General features: G+C 47.0%; 1 protein-coding gene and 1 long non-coding RNA gene across 10 annotated transcripts in view; one reads left to right on the top strand and one right to left on the bottom strand.

Moving 5' to 3' along the window:
* The window catches only part of LOC132691244 (uncharacterized), a 38,229-nt gene that overhangs the window by 2,818 nt on the left and 13,862 nt on the right, over window positions 1-21,549 (bottom strand). For 2 of the 3 annotated variants that reach the window (XR_014136168.1, XR_014136169.1), the window contains exons 3-7: window positions 15,059-18,512; window positions 14,137-14,545; window positions 5,850-9,022; window positions 5,236-5,360; window positions 4,096-4,191 (exon numbers count right to left, since the gene is read on the bottom strand). This is a non-coding gene — a long non-coding RNA (uncharacterized LOC132691244). Of the gene's footprint in view, window positions 1-4,095; window positions 4,192-5,235; window positions 5,361-5,849; window positions 9,023-14,136; window positions 14,546-15,058; window positions 18,513-18,962; window positions 19,012-21,549 lie in introns of all 3 variants that reach the window. The other variant, XR_014136170.1, reaches the window with a different exon arrangement.
* Window positions 1-21,549, top strand: part of ZNF274 (zinc finger protein 274) — a 29,911-nt gene that overhangs the window by 6,361 nt on the left and 2,001 nt on the right. For 6 of the 7 annotated variants that reach the window (XM_060652342.3, XM_060652341.3, XM_060652343.3 and 3 more), the window contains 2 exons: window positions 11,080-11,562; window positions 20,787-20,887. In XM_060652342.3, coding sequence (XP_060508325.2) covers window positions 11,080-11,562; window positions 20,787-20,887 — 584 coding nt within the window. Of the gene's footprint in view, window positions 1-8,175; window positions 8,285-11,079; window positions 11,563-20,786; window positions 20,888-21,549 lie in introns of those variants that run through there. The other variant, XM_078438589.2, reaches the window with a different exon arrangement.

Genomic DNA, 21,549 nt, shown 5'->3' with positions numbered 1-21,549 from the left:
GGTTAGGTTTGGCAGAACACACAGGGCCTTCACTGTGAAGGTAGTTTGGTTTTTATCAGGCAGATGTGTGGTACAGCTTTTCAAGCTCACTGCAGGTGCTTAGGAAAAAAGAACTTAATAGGACGCAGATGGAAGTAAGGCAGGTTACCGTGGTAGTACTACCTAAGGAAGAAGTGAGGTCACCTGGCCTGAGAGTAGCAGAGGGTTTGGGGAGAAGCTGGCATCGGCTTCTCCCCATTCATAGTGGATTCATTGGGGCCAGGTGAGTAATGGCCAAAGGAAAGGAAGCTGCCAAGAATCTCTCGTAGGTGAAGGCTTCAGGGATTTCCTGTGAGTATTCTTTGTAATGTATGCATTTACCATATATGTTCTTTTTCTATATATCAACATCCAACTTTAAAAGAAGAAAAAAGGAGAAAAATTACTACTCCTGAATTTTTGGTTTTAATCAATAATACGAGGAAATCTGGCAAAGGCAAAAACTTTTGAAGGGTAGAAATAGAGGTTTTGGTTTTACTTTTGTAATGTTTATTTCTGAGAGAGAGTAAGTGAGCACATGCACACAAGCGGGAGGGGCAGAGAGAGGGAGGAACAGAGGATCCAAAGCAGGCTTTGCTGACAGCAGAGAGCCCCATAAGAGGCTTGAACTCACGAATTGCAAGATCATGACCTGAGCCGAAGTCAGACCTTAACTGAGCCACCCAGGCACCCCTGGTTTTACTTTTTATGTTGAAATAATTTTTTTGACAGTTTACATGGAACTCCCTAATAGCTTTCACCTAGATTCAAGAGTTTGTGGAATTGTCACATGTCTTGACTGGTTCTGTTAAATAAGTATGAATGAGAAGGGACTGAGAGACATCCAAGTACAGGTTTGTGAAGCCAGCTGAGTGCACCTCTCTGGACTTGAGACGGAGGTCCCAGCAGTGCATAAAGACTTGGGAATCCTAGATGTTTGGAATAGCGTGTTCTATTTACCACTGGATGAGACAACCATCTCTAGCAGTGGTCTGTCTCCCATCACTAGTGTAGCTGTGCCTTTCCCTAACTCAAGGGACTGAGTTTAAGTCGAAAGCTCAGCCTTTCTGAGGCAACTCATTTTGTATGGCTATCCAGCTGTCCCTGATAGCAAAAATGGCAGTACAGACATTGGTGGAAGCAGAAGGGAAACTTAGTAATAAGTGCTTAAGACAGAGGGCATTTGTTTTTAATGTTTTTTTGTTTTAAATTAAAAAAATTTTTTTTTTTTATTTTTGAGACAGAGAGAGATGGAGCATGAGCAGGGGAGGGGCAGAGAGAGAGTGAGACACAGAATCTGAAGCAGGCTCCAGACTCTGAGCTGTCAGCACAGAGCCCAACGCGGGGCTCGAACTCACGAACCACCAGATCATGACCTGAGCTGAAGTCGGATGCTCAACCCATTGAGCCACCCAGGCGCCCCAGGGCATTTGTTTTTAAGAAGGCACTGATTTGGGAAGATGCTGTGAAGATCAGGAATACGGACGATATTTGATGGCACTCAAACCTTTAGCCACTGCTCAGTGTCCTTTCAAGGAAGTATTGCCATTCTGTGTAGTTTGGTTAGAAAACTTGAGATCTGGGCACCTGGGTGGCTCAGTAGGTTAAACATCTGACTTTGGTTCAGGTCATGATCTCGCAGTTTGTGAGTTCGAGCCCCAGGTTGGGCTCTGTGCTAACAGCTCAAAGCCTATGGCCAGCTTCGGATTCTGTGTCTCCCCCTCTCTGCCCCTCCCATGCTCATGCTCTGTGTCTCTCTGTCTCTCAACAATAAATAAACATTAAAAAAAAATTGAAAAAAAAAAAAAAACTTGAGATATAATCTAGATTTAATCATTGATAAGCAATAGGGTGAAGACACTATATTTAAGATCGTGATTATAGGAAAGCCTGCAAGACATTTAACTTTTTTGACTTGGCAAGTAATGAAGCAGGAGAGATGAGCCATACAAATATGAATGTAGCAATACTCAAATCAGTGCAAACTTTAGTAGAAAAAAATAACATCTACAAGAAGATTGTTTTTTGGAAGGAAGAGAAGAAAATCCTCTTCTAGATTTCATTCATCCCTTGTGTAGTCTGAGAGGATTCATATGGGCTATAAAGCAGACACGGGGGATGTAGAAAATCAGTTGTTTTATACAAAGGATAATCCATTCAAGAACAAGACTGAAAAAATGTGTTTAATGTGAGAAGGCCTGTTTTCATTCAGCCTTTAACTAAGGCTCACATGGGAGGAGACTAACATGCAAAGACCTTGAATGGAGGAACTAATGTGCATGAATTTTTTGACATGAGAACTCAAACAGGGTAGAAACCCCAGGAATATGATCCTAGCAGGAAAGGCTTCTGGCCTGATTCACTGTGACTTGAGAAAACTCATATTGGACCCCCCCCCCCCCCCCCCGCCAAAAAAAAAAAACCCAGTTGTAATGAATTTGGGAAAGTTCTTAGATCAAATAATTACCTATGAGAACTCCAAAGCCAAGGGACTATGACTGCATGAAAAGGTTTCTTTCATGCACAGCTCTCTTACTCAGGATCATGAGAATGTAATTGGGTCTTAGGAAGGCTTCAGGAGTCACAGAACCCACTGGCAAGAAGCCCTTCAGTAGGAGTCCTCATTGTATTCAACATCAGAGGACTCCTATGAGAGCAGATCCTCAATGTAATCCGTGCAGGCAAATCATTAGCCTTAGCTCCCACCTTATTTGACAGAACAACAAAACAGAAAACTTACACTGGAGAGAACCACACTGAATAATAAAAATGAAATGTCTCATCCTATTTTTATGCCAGATAAGTCATACAGAAGGCAAGTTCTAAATAAAATTTTGATCACATGTGTATACAAATACAGAAAAAGAGGTCTTTTCCAACTTGTTCTGATATCTGACTGAACACCTAGAACAAATATTAAACAAGAGAGCAGGTGTCTTTATTTCAGTTTCCCATATATATCCCCAGTTGCTAAGACAATGACTCCATCTCTAGCTCAGGAAACTGTTGAGTGAATAAATGATTGAAGAAATTGTAAAAAAACAAGAGGATGTCTTCAAAGAGGAGACTATGAAGACAAGGCCAGGCTTTGAGACAAGAGGGTAGGTAAGGGATGATAAGGAGCAATCTTGAGATATATAGTGCTATTAAGAACTCTGAAAGGCTCACATCCTAGGGAGTGAGTCAAGAGTTTAGAATCTTGAGTGACTATCAAAACATATTTTGGCAGGAATCCAGCCTAGCAGAGTGTGGTAACACTGTGTAAACCTTTATTCAAGAATACATTCTGTGACCCTCCACATATTTGCTCATTAGGACCCATGTAATCTTGATCCTTCTATCTGGAAACCGTTCTGCCTGGTGTCCAAATATAATACCTAGGGTAATTTCAAGACCTGAAAATGCCCTCACTATTAATTAAATAAGGAAAACAAATGAACTACACATTTGACTCAAAGTCCTAAGGAAACAGAAAAGATAAATACAACACAAATAAATGAATCAAATGGAGAAGAAAAAAAGAACCCAAGAACTAATTTTCTGGAAAGACAAAAATTCAAAACCAACTTTGATTAAACAGAATAAATCAAAGGCAAGCTAAAAACCTATATAGGGAAATAACACTACACACATATTCAGCAACACATGTAATTTTCATTATAGAACTTTATACAACAGTAACAATGCATGAGCCAGCTCCATGTACTGATATGAAAGTCTCCAAGATAAGTGTATTTCTTAAATATGTATCTTTAACACGTATAAAGATAAGCAGATGCACATAATACCATTTTTTAGAAAATATACAAACAAGTTCAAATATGTGTGTCAGGTGGTAATCACTGAGTGTAGATACTGACAGGCTGTGACAGCCTCCTGAGAAGGAAACTGCTACCTCCTTTCTGCTGTGTTACCAGTTCCTGACACAGCCTAGATGCCCAGAAATTAACAAACAACAAAATGGAAAGATTTCTGGAAAAGTGGAAGGTTGTCAAAATTGGTCCTAGGAAAAATGTTAAAATAATTTATAAAAATTTTTCAGAACAAAGTGGCCAGCTACTTATTATTATTACTGACCTGGGCAGTGAATATCTTCCAACTTCCTGTTAAAAGGCCATTTCGATGGAACACGAGCAGTTCAATGACAGGACAAGGCTGGAATGTTGACAGATTCTGCAAGGTATAATAGCATTTTTGTCACTAAAGCACAAAATGAGAAAAACATTAAAAAGGAAATATTGATAGCTCATGACAATTAACCACCTTAAACTAATCCTTTGAAATAGTTAAAATAAAAATAAGAGTTCATCAATGTGACAAATAACAATAGAGATGAATAGCCTTGGCTTACACAAGGAATACCCAATTTAACACAAAGATATTAATAGGTTTTTGAAATGGGATCTAAGAATGAATTAAATGATTAGGAATTGTTTTTTTGTTTTGTTTTGGGTTTATTTTGAGGAGGGGAGTGGCAGAGAGAGGCAGAGGAAGAATCCCAAGCAGTCTCCACCCTTGAACCCATGAACCGTGAGCTGAAATCAAGAGTCAAATGTTTACCTGACTGAGCCACCCAGGCACCCCGAAATGATTAGGAATTGTTAAGGAATAAATTATTAAGGCATTTCTATTTGAAAAAAAATTTAAGTTAGTGGGATATAAAATAAGTAGAAGCAATAACTTCGAGGGCTTAGAAAAATTTTAAGTTTATGCATTCCCTTTCTTGACTTAAGTCCTTCCATCATTCCAGCCTCTAGAGAAGTGTTGGAGCCATTATACCAGTGGAAGCAGAAATGCAAGTCTCTGACCTAGCTGGTTGGGAAAGAAGCAGGAATATAAACCAGGTGTCCTCTTACCCGGTGGCCTGCACTCCCAGCTACTGCTCAGGCTCCCAAGTGGAAGGGAACTTTGTAACAATAGCAGTCCTCCCATGATAGTTTAAAGGTGGGACACAATTAAAATGCCAGTGAAATTTCCTGTAAATGACAGAAATATAGGAAAATCCAGAGAGCTAAAAAACTCAAAAGGCACTTTTTACGGCTATATTGAGCCAGTATTTCTTGAGCGCCTGCAAAAATGCCACAAACTATTACAGGGATGGGTCACAGTATTGAACATGGTGGTAAGGCCCCTGTCTTATGAATGGGCCTACATTCATTTCAGAGCAGCCACTAACACGTGACTGATTAAGCTTAAACAGACTAAAATGAACTTAACCAGTTTAGTTCCTTAGTCACGGCCGTCTTTCAGATGGTCATTGGTCAGCTGCAGCTAATGGCTACTATGTTGGACAGTGTAGATCTACAACATTTCCTTAAAGAGAGCTCCATTGGGCAGTGCTGCTGTAGAAAAGGTAGAAAGGTGATAATTAACGAAACAGATACTTTGAGATAGCAGTCAGTGCTGTGAAGAAAAATGAAACAATGGAATATGCTAGCGGGAGGAGGTGTGGGTGGGCAATACTAGTTGAGAACTGCTCAGGAAGACAGTTCTGAGGAGAGGACACAGAAGCTAAGAGCTGGATGAGGAAGGGGTATCAGGTGAAGATGTTGGGAAAGACTAACAGGCAGGGGTATGGCACACACTGGCACATATGAGGAAAATTAAGATAGTGGCTATGGGAAGCATAGCCTTTGGTGTAAAGGGCATAAAAGAACAGGGCTTGGATCCCAGCTGCTATGTTCCCCAGTGTGGCTTTGGACAGGGCTCTTAGAGTCTCCCAGTATGGACTTCCATATAAGTCCATTCTCCCAGTATAAGAATAGATGCTATTGCTTACTGGGACTATGGTGTGTAAAGCCCAGGTCTTGAGGGGTCTTCATGTAACTAACCACTGCTATTCGAAGACTTTGATGTTAAGATGACCATCAGCACCTTTGGGAGATCTTCCGCTGGGCCTGGCTTTAGGGTTTCTGATGCACAAGAACCAGCTGACATCCTCAGCAGTCCATGGGGGTAAACAAACTTCAAAGGCAACGCCATGGAGGGCCCAACAGAGCTGAAGAGTGATGGGGAGAGGAGGAGAAAAGGTGTAAAGCTGGGGGCATTCTGGACAAGGAGAAAAAGGAACAAGGGAGTGTACACAGGGATGAGAGGAGCTGAGGTGAGCGTTCCTCCTGACCCTGCCCCCAACAAGATCTTGAAAGGTCATTGTTATTAGTTATTATTCTATTTGTGGACTGGTAGCCCTAGTGTACCTGGTTAGTCAGCGTTCACTGTGGAACTCTAAGCACTGAGGGAGATGGCTTACCCTGGAAGGGAAGAAGCAGAAAGGGAAGTGAACTGTAAGAGGAGGAAGAAAAACATCCTCCATCATCCTTTCCTACATGCTATTCCTGGCTTTATGTAACCTAATCACTTAGAAAGAGGAAACTAAGGCCCAGAAGGATTAAGCCCCTTTCCCAGAGGCTGGGTGAGTTTGTATAACAACCCACTAAATAGATAGTTGCAAGTGAGGGGACTAAATTGCTAAAATTCTACACATACACACACCACCGGTCATTCAGGTGGTGGATTGAAAACCAGTACTTGGCGAGTGCCTGGGTGGTTCAGTTGGTTGAGTCCCACTCTTAATTTCAGCTGGGGTCATGATCTGACTGTTCTGTGAGTTCCAGCCCCGCATTGGGGGATCAGAGCTTGCCTGGGATTCTTTGTCTCCCTCTCTCTACCCTTCCCCTGCTCAAGCTCGCTCTTTCTCTCTCAAAATAAATAAATATTTTAAAAAAGAAAAGAAAGCCAGTACTTGGAGCTGCAGTTGATAGAGATTATTTTGTGCAGCCCCACACAGATGAGTGGGTCAGTCAGCCCGAACTATGTGCCAGTGAGTTGAAGATCCAGTTTCAACTCTGCCAGCTGTAAACTTTTCTCTGTGTACATTTTCACTTCACAGAGTACATTTTCTCTGTGAAGTGAGGTGAATACTTTCCTGACAGAGAGCACAGGAAGGGTTACCTTAGCGGCCTTGGGGGATGGTCCAGAGGACTGCAGTGACTAGAATGACACTTAACCACCAGCTTGCAGGTTGTGGCCCATCTCATTGACCACATAGCACCCAGGAGGAGCTTTACAATAACCCTGCGGAATATATGTTGTCCTGAATGGCTGCTACTGCAGGGAGAGCCAGGCTGCAGATCCACTGAGATCCCAGCACCACAAGGATGGGCAGAGTTCTCCATATCCACACCTAGACAGGCTCTGAAACTTAAAATGGTTAAGAGTTAACATTTTAATGAGCATTCAATTCAAGATTTTGAGAAATTGCCCTAGTGTCCCCCAGAGATAGGAGGAACAAAACACATGATCCAAGACTAAAGGAGAAATAAAATTAGAAATGGAGAGTGGATGGGAGTAGAATGAAAAGAACCTACAGTTAATTTTCTTGAGGGATAAAGTACTAAATAATCCGCGTGATTAACCAAGGAGTAAAAAACGAAAGTTTTAGAAATTAGAAAGTTGTGAAGCATTGTGGAGAATGAAGATTTCAAGTGTCATGCATGATTATTACTCAAAATGGTGCCTGTGGCCCAGCAAGGAGCGGCCAGGGAGCGCTACCCGCCCCCGCTGCTTCCTAATATCCCTTAACTGGGGCACTTTTCAAGCCCAGCCCTGCTGGGGATCCGGGAAATTGTCATCCTTGGCTTCCTGAGTTATTCTCAGGGCAATCTGAAGCTCTGAGAACGCTAACTGGAAGTGGGGAAATGAATTTTGCTTTTAAATCAACAATCTGGAGGGGAAAATGAACCCCCAGAAATCCTAGGGAACAGGAAGGTAATTAAATCCTGAAGACAAGGATAAATATAAATGAGTTGGGAAAGGCAAGCCCCCAAATAAAATTAATAGAAAAGTTTGTTTAGGGGAGGAGGTCAGAAATAGGAGATCAACGTAGTTATTTTTATCAAGGAAAAAAAATCCCTTGGACTAGGATTTTGATTCTAGGACTCTTGATCTTGTGGTGAATTCGAGCCCCACATTGGGTGGGGATTACTTAAAAAGTCTTTTAATAAAAATATGCTAAAAAAACAAAACAAAACAAAACAAAAACCTAGGAAAGGAGTGACTGGCGATGGCCGAGATTAAAAGCGCGGCCCAGGACGTGTTTTGCAACCCCAAGCGCCCAAGGCCCGTTCGGGGCAGCGGGCCCGGCCCCACCCATCGCTGGTGACTCCTGACCTCGAGCTGACTCACTTCTCGAAGAGCGTGCCAGCAATTTCCAACACCGGTTAGATCTGTGAAACCAGTAAACCGAGGAAACCATAGACGAGCCAAGGTCTGTAATCCGGAAATGTGGAGGGGGAGGAAAAAAAAAAAAAAAAGCATCCTACGCAAACGGGGAGGAATGTACAATCGGGGATCCGAAAATGGATAAGGAATGCGGGCGCTCGCTCCCTTAGGGGGAAGCGACCGCGATCCTCCGCCCTGCGCCTGCCCGAAGGGTGAAAACTGGCAGACCGGGAAGGTGTATATGGAAGTTCCAGCTGCGCCGGCGCCGCCCCAGGGTGCGTCAGCCGTCGCGAAGGGGGGCGGGGGAGGGAACGAGAGTGCAGGAGGCCGAGAGCCCAGCAACTCGCCAAGGGGCGGCCGTCCGATCTGGGCCTGGGTCGCACCCACAGCTTCAACATGGCCGCTCCGGAAGTGTGCACCGCGAAGGGCCCTGGGAGTTGTAGTGGCCCGGCACCAGGCTCGTGATGCACGTCCGGACCGGGGGATCGGGGCGTGGCTATGGGGACGTGGGCGGTGTCGTCCCGTTTACCCGGTGGGAGGGGGACTGAGGCTTCAGCTTCCCGAACGCGGGCCGCAGTGTACCTGTGGCTGCGGCCTCCGCCAGCGCCACCCTCCCGGACGCCGCGGTGCTGGAAGGCCGGCCGGGCCGCTGCTTAACAGTGCGGGTGGCGCGCAGGGAGCCGCTGCTCTTCGGGTCTTTCCGAGTTTGTGTGTTTAAACAACACGGGTGCGGTCACTTCACACTTCCTGCTGCGCTCTTTTACTTCACGTGACGGGAGCTTTCCTCCGTTGTAATGATCACACTAAAACCAGCGTAATTTTTAATGCTTACCTGGGAATCTTTCAGTTTTCTTGAGCGGTGCTTTAGCACTACCTGTGTTTTCCAGTTTTGCTCCGTCCTACACCCCTGCTCAGGAAACGTGTGTTGTGGGAAAAAGACCACCCAAATGAGGACATGCGGAGGCCATCTACTCAGGCCACTGTAGCAGGTCGTCTGCCACCACACCTAGTGTTTAGTTGAGACTGGCAGGGAGGCAGGCGTGGGAAAATTTATAGCGGAAAAAAGGAAGGTTCTGACTGGAGGTTATTGACTTGGGGGTGAAAGAAAAAAACTGGCGGTCAAACAAGTCCTGAGGTTGCGGGGTCAGGGTTCTATTGTCGTATGCTGTCTGGCCTTTGTGTCCAAATACTCTTCTCTTGGTGTCTCTACAGTGGTCTTCCTGTCCAGATAGTTCCCTGAACACGATTAACCAGCTCAAAGTCCCCGAGCATTGATTGCCCTGGCATTCGTTGCCAAGGCTTTGAGTTCATGCTGGAAGTTCCTTTGCAGGTAGAGTTGTGCTAATCAGGTATATTCAAAACAGCAAGTGTGAGCGGGCACATTTGCTCTTGACATCAGCCGGACCATTTCTGTTTTTATAAACAAACAAGCCTAATTGGAAGTAAACCATAATCCGTGATTTACATTTTTTCTATTTACTTTTTAAAAAATGTTTATTAATTTACTTTTGAGAGAGAGATGGAGTGCAGGAGCACAAGCCAGGGAGGGGCAGAGAGAGGGGCAGACACAGAATTGCGTCTCACAGAATTGTGAGACTGTGACCTGAGGCGGTTAGATGTTTAACCGACTGAGCCACCCTGGTGCCTCTCTATTGACAGTTTTAAAGCTTTCAAGTCATTTAGAGTTAGCATTTCTCCTTAGAGTTGTACAGTGCTTTCTTATTTCCTTTGGTTTGTGTGCCCTCCTTAGCATTTCAGGGACGTGCTGGAGTTGTGTTCTTGTGAGTTCTGTGCCAAGACACAGGGCTTCAGACTTTCCTGTCTTCTTGGCTCCCATGGAGGCAGGATCAGGTTCTACTCCCTGTACATAGCTGTGGGCCTATAGAGCATCACAGGTTTCTTCTTAAGCCTCCTTGCCTCTTGCTTTCCCACCCCCCTCCCATATTGAGGTGTAATTTACATACCTTAAAGTTCACCCTTTGAGAGTGTACAGTTCAGTGGTTTTTACTATAATTCACAAGGTTGTGTAGCTATCACTACAGTCTAATTTCAGAACGTCTTTATCATCTCCCTGAAAAAGCTTCATTTTTATTAGCCAACACCCCCTAATTGCCTGAATTCCTTATCTCTTGGAAACCACGAATCTACTTTGTCTCAGTATATTCGTCTATTTTGGACATTTCGTATAAATGGAATCTTAAAATTAGCCTTTGGTGTCTGGCTGCTTCCATTCAGCATAATGTTGTCAAGGCTTAGCACGTATCACTACTTCATTCCTTTCTATGGCCAAATAATATTCCAATTTGTGGATAGACCATATTTTGTTTATTCTTCCTTTGATTGACATTTGTTTTTCTTTTTGGCTGTTAAGAATGCTGCTGTGAAAGTTCCTGTACAAGTTTTTGTATTGACATATATTTTCATTTCTCTTGGATGTATACCTAGGAGAATTCCTGGGTTATAATTCTGTGTTTGGCTTTTTGAGCACCTGCCAGACTGTTTTGCAAAATGATGCAGCGTTCTGTGTTCCCACCAACAGCAGTTTTTCCACATCCTCGCCAATAGTTGTTACCACCCATCTTTGATAATAGCTATCCTAGTAAGTATGAAGTAGTATCTCACGATTTATTTTTTTAAGTTTTTGTTTATTTAGGTGATCTCTACACCCAACAAGGGGCTCAAACTCATGACCCCAAGATCAAGAGTCACACGCTCTTCTGACTGAGTCAGCCAGGTGCCCCTCACAGTGGTTTTGATTTACATTTCCTTGGTGGCAAATAAGGTTGACTATCTTTTCATGTGCTTGTTGGCCATCTCTCTGGCTGTGCTTTTGACTTACAGAGTGTCCTGCGGCTCAGTTGGACCCTCAAGTGGATCCTCTTCCTGCTGGGAATCCCCTGATGAAGATCGAAGTCGTTGAAGTCCTCACACTGAACCAAGAGGTAGCTCGTCCCCGAAATGCCCAGATTCGGGCCCTCTATGCTGAAGACGAGGGCCTAAGCCCAGAAGTACTTGGGGAGCCCACTCAACAGCTAGGCAAGCATCCAGCTGACCCTGAGGCTGCACGCCAGAGGTTCCGGGGGTTCTGCTTCGAGGAGGTGGCGGGGCCCCGAGAGGCCCTGGCCCGGTTGCGTGAGCTGTGCCGCCAGTGGCTGCAGCCCGAGGCGCACTCCAAGGAGCAGATGCTGGAGCTGCTGGTGCTGGAACAGTTCCTGGGTGCGCTGCCCAGGAAGCTCCAGAGGTGGGTGCAGTCACAGCACCCAGAGGACTGTCAGGAGGCAGTGGCCCTGGTGGAGGATGTAACCTGGATATCTGAGGAGGAAGGTAAGTGCAGTGGAGGGGCGGAGAGGGACACTCCTGTAGACGCATCTTGGAGAATGGGGGAGGAAGAACTCAGGCTTCCTTGGAAGGGGCGGGGAAGGGTCATGCCTCTTCATCTAGGCCAAGAGCATCTACCTCCCCAACGTGTTCCTGAGTCAGAGCTTCAATGGTTCCTTGCTGAAATACCTGCCATTGCCCCTAGGTCAAGGGATCTGAGTATCCCTGGACCCATCTACCGAAATGGAAAGTCTCAGACAACACCTCACAGCTACTGAAACCCTTGGGCAGGGCCTGGGACTGCACTCTTTAACTAGCCCTCCACAGGCTTGTGATAGAAGCTAAGGGATAAAATTGTTCATTCTCATCCCTTTGGAATCCCTGCTGTGCTACAAGCCAATAGAAAACGTGATTTTAGTCACATAGGCATATTCCCAGAATGCTTTTTAAAAAAATTTTTAAAGTTTATTTATTTATGAGAAAGAGAGTGTGTGAGCAGGGGAGGCACACACAGAGAGAGAGAGAGACACAGAATCTGAAGCAGGCTCCAGGCTCCAAGCTGTCAGCACAGAGCCTGATGCGGGGCTTGAACCCATGAACCGTGAGATCATGACCTGAGCCGAAGTTGGACAGTTAACTGACTGAGCCACCCAGGCACCCCAAAACTTAATTTTTTTAAGTAATCTCCACACACAACATGAGGCTCAAATTTACAGCCCCAAGATCAAGAGTTGCATGCTCTACCAGCTGAGCCAGCCAGGCACCCCTCCCAGAGTGGGAATTGTGGATAAAGTGGTGACCAAGACAGGATTCATAGATTCATGAGCTCAACAAGCCTTAGACCCAGTAAGAATGATGGGAATTTGAGAAATGAATACGCGTTTGACAATGATGGGGTTGAGAAGAACCCAAGGGTGCTGGTGGGGCTCCTGGAGACAAGTTGCTTGTAGCTGACACCTGGTGTGGAGTGGAACTAAGAAGGGGGCAGGAAGGATGTGCTGAGCAGGAGAGCATTGCCTGTGAAGGCCCAAAGTGGGAGCAATGACAGTATATTCAAAAATCCGAGGGGCACCTGGGTGGCTCAGGCGGTTAAGCGGCCGACTTCGGCTCAGGTCATGATCTCGCGGTCCGTGGGTTCGAGCCCCGCGTCAGGCTCTGTGCTGAAAGCTCAGAGCCTGGAGCCTGTTTCAGATTCTGTGTCTCCCTCTCTCTGACCCTCCCCCATTCATGCTCTGTCTGTCTCAAAAATAAATAAATGTCAAAAAAAAAAAATTAAAAAAAAAAAAAAATCCGAGAGAAATTGGGTGGGTCTATGGTAGAAGGGAGCAGGGGACAGGGCTGGCAGGGCCCTTGCAGGGGTTTTCGTGTTGTCCTAAAGCAATGGGAAGAGTTACTGTAAAGCAGTGGGAACCAGTCCATGAGCTCTAGGGACATGTGGTATTGTCTGACAGAGTAAACATTTTCCAGGTTGGGGGTGTTGCATCCACACGACTCCTGAAACAGAATGCCATGGGCACCAGTGACAGTCACAAGAAAGTTTACTGCAATGAGAGGCAAGGCCGACCAATCGGGACCAACACTCTTGATAAGAGTGCGGCCTCGAACAGCTGGGGTACAGAGTTTTTATGGCCGATCACATCGTTTTATCATCACCTGGGAACAGAACAGAGAAACAGTTCCCAGATGAGTTAGAAACAGTTGCCAGATGAGGTGATTATTTTAGACTTTCTGCCGCTTAGTTGCAACCAGTGGATCTCCTTGACCTTGCCTCTGATGCTCTTTTCTTTGAGCTTTTGTTTCCTTGGTTGGTGAAGACTGATTTACAAGAGTATGAAGCGTAATTTACAAGAGTAAAGCAAGGCTGTTATCTCTTGACCTTCAGTGTCAGAACAAAGCTGTTATTTTTCAAGCTAGGTGTTAGCCCTACACTACACTTTAATCCTTACATTTCTCCCTTTTCTTGTCAGTGAATCAATCCCTTGATTCATCATTAGGAACTAAGGGGACGTAGTTGGACCTAATCATCATAATTTTTATTTCACCAACTCGCCTCTTGACATACTGTACTAACCAGTTGATAATGCATGGGCCGATGGTTAACCCGAGAAGTAATAATAGCAGTGGCCCAGCTATGGTGGTGAGCAGTGATGTGAGCCAGGGGGACCAAGAGAATAAATTCTGATACCAATTATTGCTGGCCTTTTCCTTCACATTCGACCTTTCTATTTGCAGGGCAACCGTATAACCCTGGTATGTTAGCCAATTTTTGTTCTTGATCCCTGTGTCCACATCCATAGGTAACCATATAGGGGTTTTCGGGGACGGAGGAGCGAAGCCCGTTGGCTGTTTATAATTAGTAATTAAAAGTCCCCCATGAGTCCCCCACCAAGTCGCATAAAGCAAACAAAAAACAAGGCACAGTGGAAGAGGTATTAGATATTATCACCTTCCCCGTGACAGTGTCCCTGAGTTCCCGTTGGTATGGCCAAAAAGATAGGGGATGCGATTCCGTACAGTCCCCCATGCTTATCATTATACAAACCCAGACAATTATTATTAGTATGCCCGCATCAGTATTACCTTTAAAGGATCCTCTGAGTGCCTTCGGACCTTCCGTTGCTGTTCATTATCTGGTTCTGTATCAGTCTCGGGTGTTCCTGCCTTCACACAGGTTGTTTTTTTTTTAACCTGAGAGTGATGAATCCAGGTTCGGACACCATCTACCTTCACGGCCGTGGGCGTAGTCAGGATCACGGCGTGTGGTCCTTTCCAGAGCGGCTCCAGGGTTTTAAGCTCGTGCCTCTTGACCCAGACTAAATCTCCTGGTTGAAAGGGGTGGGGAAGAACAGGAGGATGAGCGAAGGCTTCTTTTAAGGCCCTGGTTATTTCCTTTCGTACATGTTGCAGGGCCACGAGTGAAGCCAGCAAGCGGTCCTGTTCCAACTGTTCCATTACGTCGCCTCCTAGCCTCAGCAGGATAGGTGGAGGTCTGCCAAATAAAATTTCATAAGGGGGAAATCCCTTGACAAATGGAGTACAACGCGCTCGCAAAAGGGCAAAAGGCAGGACGTCAACCCAATTTTCGCCCGTCTCAAGGGACAATTTGGTTAAGGTCTCTTTTAGGGTCCGATTCATCCTTTCTACCTGATCCGAGCTCTGAGGTCTATATGTACAATGTAATTTCCAATCTAGTCCCAATGCCCGGGCTAGACCCTGGGACACCTGCGCCGTAAAGGCCGGGCCATTGTCCGATCCTATGCTCAGAGGCAGCCCAAATCTAGGAATTATTTCATTGATAATTTCTTAACTGTCGCCTGAGCCGTTTCTGATTTAGTGGGGAACGCCTTGACCCACCCGGAGAAGGTGTCTACAAAAACAAGCAGGTTATTTGTATCCGTATTTCCCTGGTTTAATTTCAGTAAAATCTACTTGCCAAAGTAGCTCCCTTGGTGGAGCTGACCCACCATGCGCCGCCCGAGTGCCGCGGGTAAGAGGATCTTACCTTCAGGATCCTGAGACCACTTTTGTCCCGGCGTCACACTTCCCCCTTATCTTGAAGCCCACTCCAAATCTTTAGGAGTGTAACTGGGCTCCCTCGGTCAAGATCGGTAGCTCCAAGGCACTTTTACTTTTAGTTGGGGCAGCTTCTCGGGCTGCTGCATCAGCCAGGCGGTTTCCGACTGCTTCTAGGGAGTCGCCTTTCTGACGTCCCGGGCAGTGAATGATTGCCAGCCTCGCAGGTTCCCAGATGGCTGCTAGAAGATCTAAAATTTCAGCTTCAGTTTTGATGGCCTTGCCTTCCGCCGTGAGGAGACCGCGCTCTTGGTAAATGGATCCGTGTACATGCGCGGTTGCAAAAAGCATAGCGGCTGTCCGTATAAATATGAACTGGCTTGTTTCTTCCGAGTTTGAGGACTTTTGTTAGCGTGATGAGCTCTGCGTGCTGGGCTGAAGTTCCCGGGGGAAGGGTCTGTTGCCATAAAACCTCGCGGTCCGTCGTCACTGCAGCGCCCGGCGTGCCTTTGCCCTTGAAACACAAAACTACTGCCGCCTGAAAACATGCTGATATCAGGGTCCTGTAAAGGAACGTCCATAAGATCGGAGCGGAGGGACGAGATCGTCGCCAAGGTTTCTGGGCAGGAGTGCAGAGGGGGACCTTGTCCTTCGGGCAGCAGAGTGGCTGGGTTTAAGGCTGTGGGGGCACAAAAACGTATTCAGGTCTGGTCGAGTAGCAACGCTTGATATTGGGTAATCCGAGCATTTGACAGCCGTCGCTCTGGGGGAGCCCGCAGTAAAGCCTCCACTTCGTGGGGCCCGGTGACAGACAGTGCCTGCCTCAAAGTTAGTTTGTCTGCGTCTTCAACTAAGAGCGCGGTGGCGGCAATTTGTCGAACGCGTGGGGGCCACCCGGAAGCAACTGGGTCCAGCCGCTTGGATAAATAGGCCACCGGTCGGCGCCAAGGTCCCAGGCTCCGAGTCAGAACACCCTTGGCTACCCCCCCCCTTTTCGGCTACAAACAAACGGAATGGCTTGGTGGGATCTGGCAGGGCCGAGGCCGGTGGGGTCACGAGAGCCTCTCGTAAGGCTTGGAAGGCTTTAGTTTGAGTCTCCCCCCACGTGAAGGACTCCGGAGACCCCTTGAGAGTGGCGTACAAAGGGGCTGCCAGTTCAGCAAAACCAGGTATCCATACTCTGCAGTAGCCTGCTGCCCCCAGAACTCGCGAACTTGTTTGCGAGTTTTAGGCTGAGGAATATCGAGTATAGCCCGAATTCTTTGTTCACCGAGATAGCACTTACCTTTTTAAGGTTGTAACTTAAATAGGTCACCGCAGTACGACAGATCTGCGCTTTTCTGGCTGACACTCGGTACCCCAGTTTTTGCAAAAGACTCAAGGGTTCTCTGGTGGCACTCAGGCATTCTAAATGAGAGGGTGCCGCCAACAAGATATCCTCAACATATTGCAATAGGGCTACCTGCGGGTTGGAGATTCGAAATGGCTCTAAATCCTGGTGCAGGGCGTCATTAAAAAGAGGAGAATTTTTAAATCTTTGGGGGAGTTGCGTCCAGGTGAGCTGTCCCTTTTCAGGATCAGTCCATTCAAATACAAATAGTGGCTGGCTTTGTGGGGCCAGCGGGATGGCAAAGAAGGCATCTTTTAAGTCCAGAACTGTATAATACACCTGAGAAGGGGGAAGCAAACTAAGGAGAGTATAAGGGTTGGGTACAGTGGGATGAATGTCCATTTACAAGTCTGGGGCTGCCTGTAAGACAAAGGCCAAATTTAATGCTCTTCTATTTTTAGGTGCCTCAGGGTCTACAGGGGTAAAGGTGCGGTACACCTCCGTGAGCCTTTCTAAGAAGGCTGAGGGGCTTTCCTCGGTCCCCTGAATTACTTCTGTTACCTTAGACATGTTTGTGGGCCGGCAGGTGGCCGCTCAGAGACCTCCCAGTAGAGTCTGGTGAAATAGGGTCAATGATCGCCTACCGTGAGGAGTGTTTGGGTCCCAATTTTCAGGATGCGAGGAAGGAAAAACTTCCTTGAATCCAGCGGGATCCTCGGTGGGTTGCCCGTTTGGCCCCATCACTAATTTCCGGGCCTCGCGACGGATCTTATCCCGCTCCTCAGTGGTGAAGAGAACCTGCAAGAGCTGCTGGCAGTCATCCCAGGTTGGCTGTTGGGTCACAAATAGAGTTTCAAGAAGAGAAATTAATGCTTGGGGTTTCTCTGAGAACGAGGGGTTTTGAAGCTTCCCGTTATAAAGGTCGCTAGTGGAGAAGGGTACATAAGTCATAAAGGGTCGGACATCACCCTGCGGGGGTGCAGGGGTGGCCCTGGAAGAAGGGATAGGGCAGCGGGAGGCGGATGGAAGGGAGTCCCTGACCGGGTGTGAGACGGGCTCAGGGGAGTGTCCCGACTCGGGCTCGTCTCCAGATCTGAAGCATCTTGACCTGTATTCTTTGGGCGAGAACTATAGGGCGGTGGGTGGTAAGTTCCTTTTTTTTTACCCCCCTCCTGTGCAGGTGATAGAGGGGGCGGCTGCTTAGTCTCATCAAGATTCTTATTCTGAGCTCCAGATGGGCAACCTTTGAGTGGCAAAGCCTGTACTTTAGGGAGGCGAGGGGGAAGGGGAAGAAGTTTTAACCAATCTGGAGGGTTTTCGATGAGGGTTCTCCATGCCCCAGTGTATGGGATTTGGTCTTCGTGCCTAGAAAAGACAATATCACGAACTTTATATACCAAAGTAAGGTTAAAGGTCCCCTGTGGAGGCCATTCGACCTGAAAGCTGTTACATTCCACCTCGCAGAGAGTTCGAAGGACTGGCTTCTTAACGTGGAGGCCGAAAACTGAGGCAGCTCTCCTATACTCCTGGAAATGGGTTAGTATGAGACTCAGCGGGGTGGGGGTAGTCTGATTCTGACCGATGACAAAGATAGGCAAAACTGACAAGGACGATGACAAAGATAGGCAAAACTGACAAGGACGCACAGCCAGTCAACAGGAAGAAGACAATTAAGACACGAAGAAAACACAAGTTCGAGATCTCAAGGCCAGTAGGCCATCGCAGCCACCTGAAAATAGGATCCTTCTTGACAAACACCAAACCTAATGGGGTCCACCGGCGTCCCGGTAGGATCCCTGACTCTGGTTCTATAGCTGCGTCAGGCAGACCCTCCTGAGTCATTCAAATGGCGCGCCCCAAGAATTCCTTACCTCTCCCAATCCCGAGCTTCCTCCCAGGGGTCGGCAGAGCAATCCGGGGAATGGGCCCTGTTTCAGACCTTTAACTTTCCCGGCCAATGCACCAAATGTTGCATCCACACGACTCCTGAAACTGAATGCTATGGACACCAGTGACAGTCACAACAAAGTTCATTGCAATGAGAGGCAAGGCCGACCGATCAGGACCAACACTCTTCATAATTTAATGGCCGATCACATCGTTTTATCATCACCTGGGAGAACAGAACAGAGAAACAGTTCCCAGATGAGTTAGAAACAGTTGCCAGATGAGGTGATTATTTTAGACTTTCTGCCGCTTAGTTGCAACCAGTGGGTCTCCTTGACCTTGCCTCTGATGCTCTTTTCTTTGAGCTTTTGTTTCCTTAGTTGGTGAAGCCTGATTTACAAGAGTATGAAGCATAATTTACAAGAGTAAAGCAAGGCTGTTATCTCTTGACCTTCAATGTCAGAACAAAGCTGTTATTTTTTCAAGCTAGGTGTTAGCCCTACACTACAATTTAACCCTTACAGGGGGCACCCAGGTGGCTCAATTGGTTAAGCATCTGACTTGATCTCAGCTCAGGTCATGATCTCATGGTTCGTGAGTTCAAGCTCTGCATCAGGCTCTGTGCTGATGGCACAGAGCGTTCTTGGGATTTTCTCTCTTTCTCTCTGCCCCTTACCTGCTTGTGCTCTTGTGCTGTCTTTCTCTTTCAAAATAAATAAATAAACCTTAAAAAAAAAAAAAAAAAAAAAAAAAAAAAGATTTACCAGGTTGCAGTTTGCGATGGTTGGTGGGCAAAAAACAAGGGCAAAATGAGAATCAGATTGGCCACCCAGAGCTGTTACCATGCCCACCGAGAGGTGTGGTGGCTTGGGCAAGACTGACAGCGGTGGGGGGCTGGGATGGGAGTACGTTTGGGGGTGAGATTCCATGAAATTTGATTTGTCAGGCTGAGTTCCATGGAGCACTTGCTCACCCGAATATGTAACCTCATACAGCAAAATTGACTTTGCAGATGCAGTTTATTAAATTGAAGATTTTGAGGTGGGGAGATTATACTGTGTTATTTGGATGGGGCAGGCACGAGAGTTCAGGGCAGAGAAGACACGAGGAAGGGCTGGGAGCTAGGTATTTTAGTTGGCCTCCAGAAACTGGCAAAGGTGACAAACATATTTTCCCCTAGAGCCTCAGAAGGAAGGTAGCCCTGCCACCAGCTTGATTGTAGTGCAGTGAGGCTGGCGTCAGACCTGATGTCCATAATCATAGGAAAGCAACTTTGCTTTTAGGCACCATTGTGGCAATTTATTAGAGCAGTAATAGGAAACTGATAGAGGTACCAAGGAGACAGTTGGGAAGCCCCTAAGACAAAAGCCAGTCTGTCTTACATTTCACACCTTGGGGGTGAATAAAATCAATTCATATTATAGTGGATGGCAGGAAGAGAGGCCTTCCAGAGAACCCTGAGAATCCTACATTCATTATCAGCGAGTTAGTTGCGACTCTCAGTTGTGAATGCCAGGGGAGGAGAATTTACTGAAAAAGTCCCAGGGTGATCTAGCTTCAGGCACGGGTGGACCCAGGGGCTCCTGTAGTATTCTCAGGACTCATTCTCTCTCTGCTATCATACTTCTGCTGGCCTCCGTTAGCTTCACTCACAGGCAGGGTGTCTCCGTAGGGAGCCTCCCTGCACGGAAATGTTCTAACAAAAGCCTCTTTTGCTCTGCTTGTCTAGCTCTGTGCCCTGTATTCATCTCAGACTTAATTATTGTGGCCAGGAGGAGGTGGCAGCCTGGTGGGCCAGAATGGGTCACATCGTGTTTCCCCCTTGAGAGCAGGGGTGTAATCATCCTTATGGAAGACCATGTACCAGGCAGCGATAGATGAGGAGAGTCAGGCATGAAGGAGTTGTGGTTAAGAGGGGCTGGAAGCCCAGGCAGAATGGTTTTCGAAGGTGGAGGAAACTTGATAAAATTCTCATCTAGATGGGTGTGTTATGAGAGTGGGTCCAGTCCTGGGGGTCAGAGGAAGTCCATGGAAGAAGGCAAAGAGGAAGAGGACAAGGAAGGCAAAGAGACAACATACTCGGAGGCTAGAAAAGGGGTCTTTCCTTCTGAGGAACAGTGTGAGGCCAGCTGTTGAGGCAAATGGAGAGATGAGGCAGCTGTCTCAGAGGAGGGACAGGATCCGGGACAGTCCTTGGAGAGGGAGGGAGTGGGGCCAGGGGTCTCAGCAATGGGACATTGGTGCCCTACAGTCACCCTTAGGGTGATGCATCTTGAGCTAACCAGGTGTGGGGATTTGGGCACAGGCTGTGAAGAGGAGCCAGAGTGGGGACTTGAGCTGGTGGCAAGAAAGGGTGGGCACAGATGCCCTCACAGTAGTAACAGCAGATAGGATGTGTGCAATGGCCGCAGGGGTCCCAGAGAGAGACGTGGGTATCATTGCCCCAACCTGGAAGTGGCACCACATCTGGCTGATCCCCTGTGCTGGTGTCTCCCCACAGCATTACCCGCCCAGGACCCCACCTGCTCTCTTGAGACCACAGCTCCTCAGGAAGAGAAGGAGGAGAACATGACCACCTGGCCGGCAAAGGCGCCACCTGAGGTGAGTGGGGGGTGTCACCCTTTTGTTCCCTGGTCACAGTGTCCCCTATGAGGTGACCTTCCCCCTACCTCCCAGCCTCCCACAGGGCAGACCTCTCAGAGTTTCTGAGCCTGAAGGGCTGGGCTGCCTTGTTGCTGCTGTGGAGACCAAGAAAGGGCACAGGGACCGGGAGGCAAGAAATCTGGAGGAGAAGGGAGGGGCCAAGTGTTTATAGATGCTTGGGAGCCCCAGGTAGGGACATGCAGACCACATCTGAATTTGTGTTAGAACAAGAGAGCCCTTGTCCTTCAAGAATGCATACTTAGGTGTTGATGATGGAAAAAATATCTGGAATTTGCCTCAAAATATCCCAGAGCTGGGGCATAGATGAAAGCACTGGCCATGTCTTGCTGACTGTTGAGGCTCAGAGAATATGACAGAGTGATGTGTGGTATTGGTCAGGACTCTTTCTGCTGCAGATGGCTCACAACTGGTTCAACCATAGGGTGAATTTATTGGCTCTCATGTAATGAGTGGTCTGTGATAGGCTTCAGGCAAGACTGTATTCAGGGGCTTCCACGTGATGAGAGAGGAATGTGTCTCCAGTCCTGGTCTCATGGCTCTGCTTTCTCCCATTCCTTCTCAAGCAGGCTCTGCCCCTGGTGGGTAAAAAGCCCCCATAG

Source organism: Panthera onca, chromosome E2 (genome assembly GCF_046562875.1).
Source record: "Panthera onca isolate mPanOnc1 chromosome E2, mPanOnc1 haplotype 2, whole genome shotgun sequence".
Taxonomy (NCBI): Eukaryota; Metazoa; Chordata; class Mammalia; order Carnivora; family Felidae; genus Panthera; species Panthera onca.
Note: the sequence above shows the minus strand (reverse complement) of the source record. Positions and strands in the feature narration are given on the sequence as shown.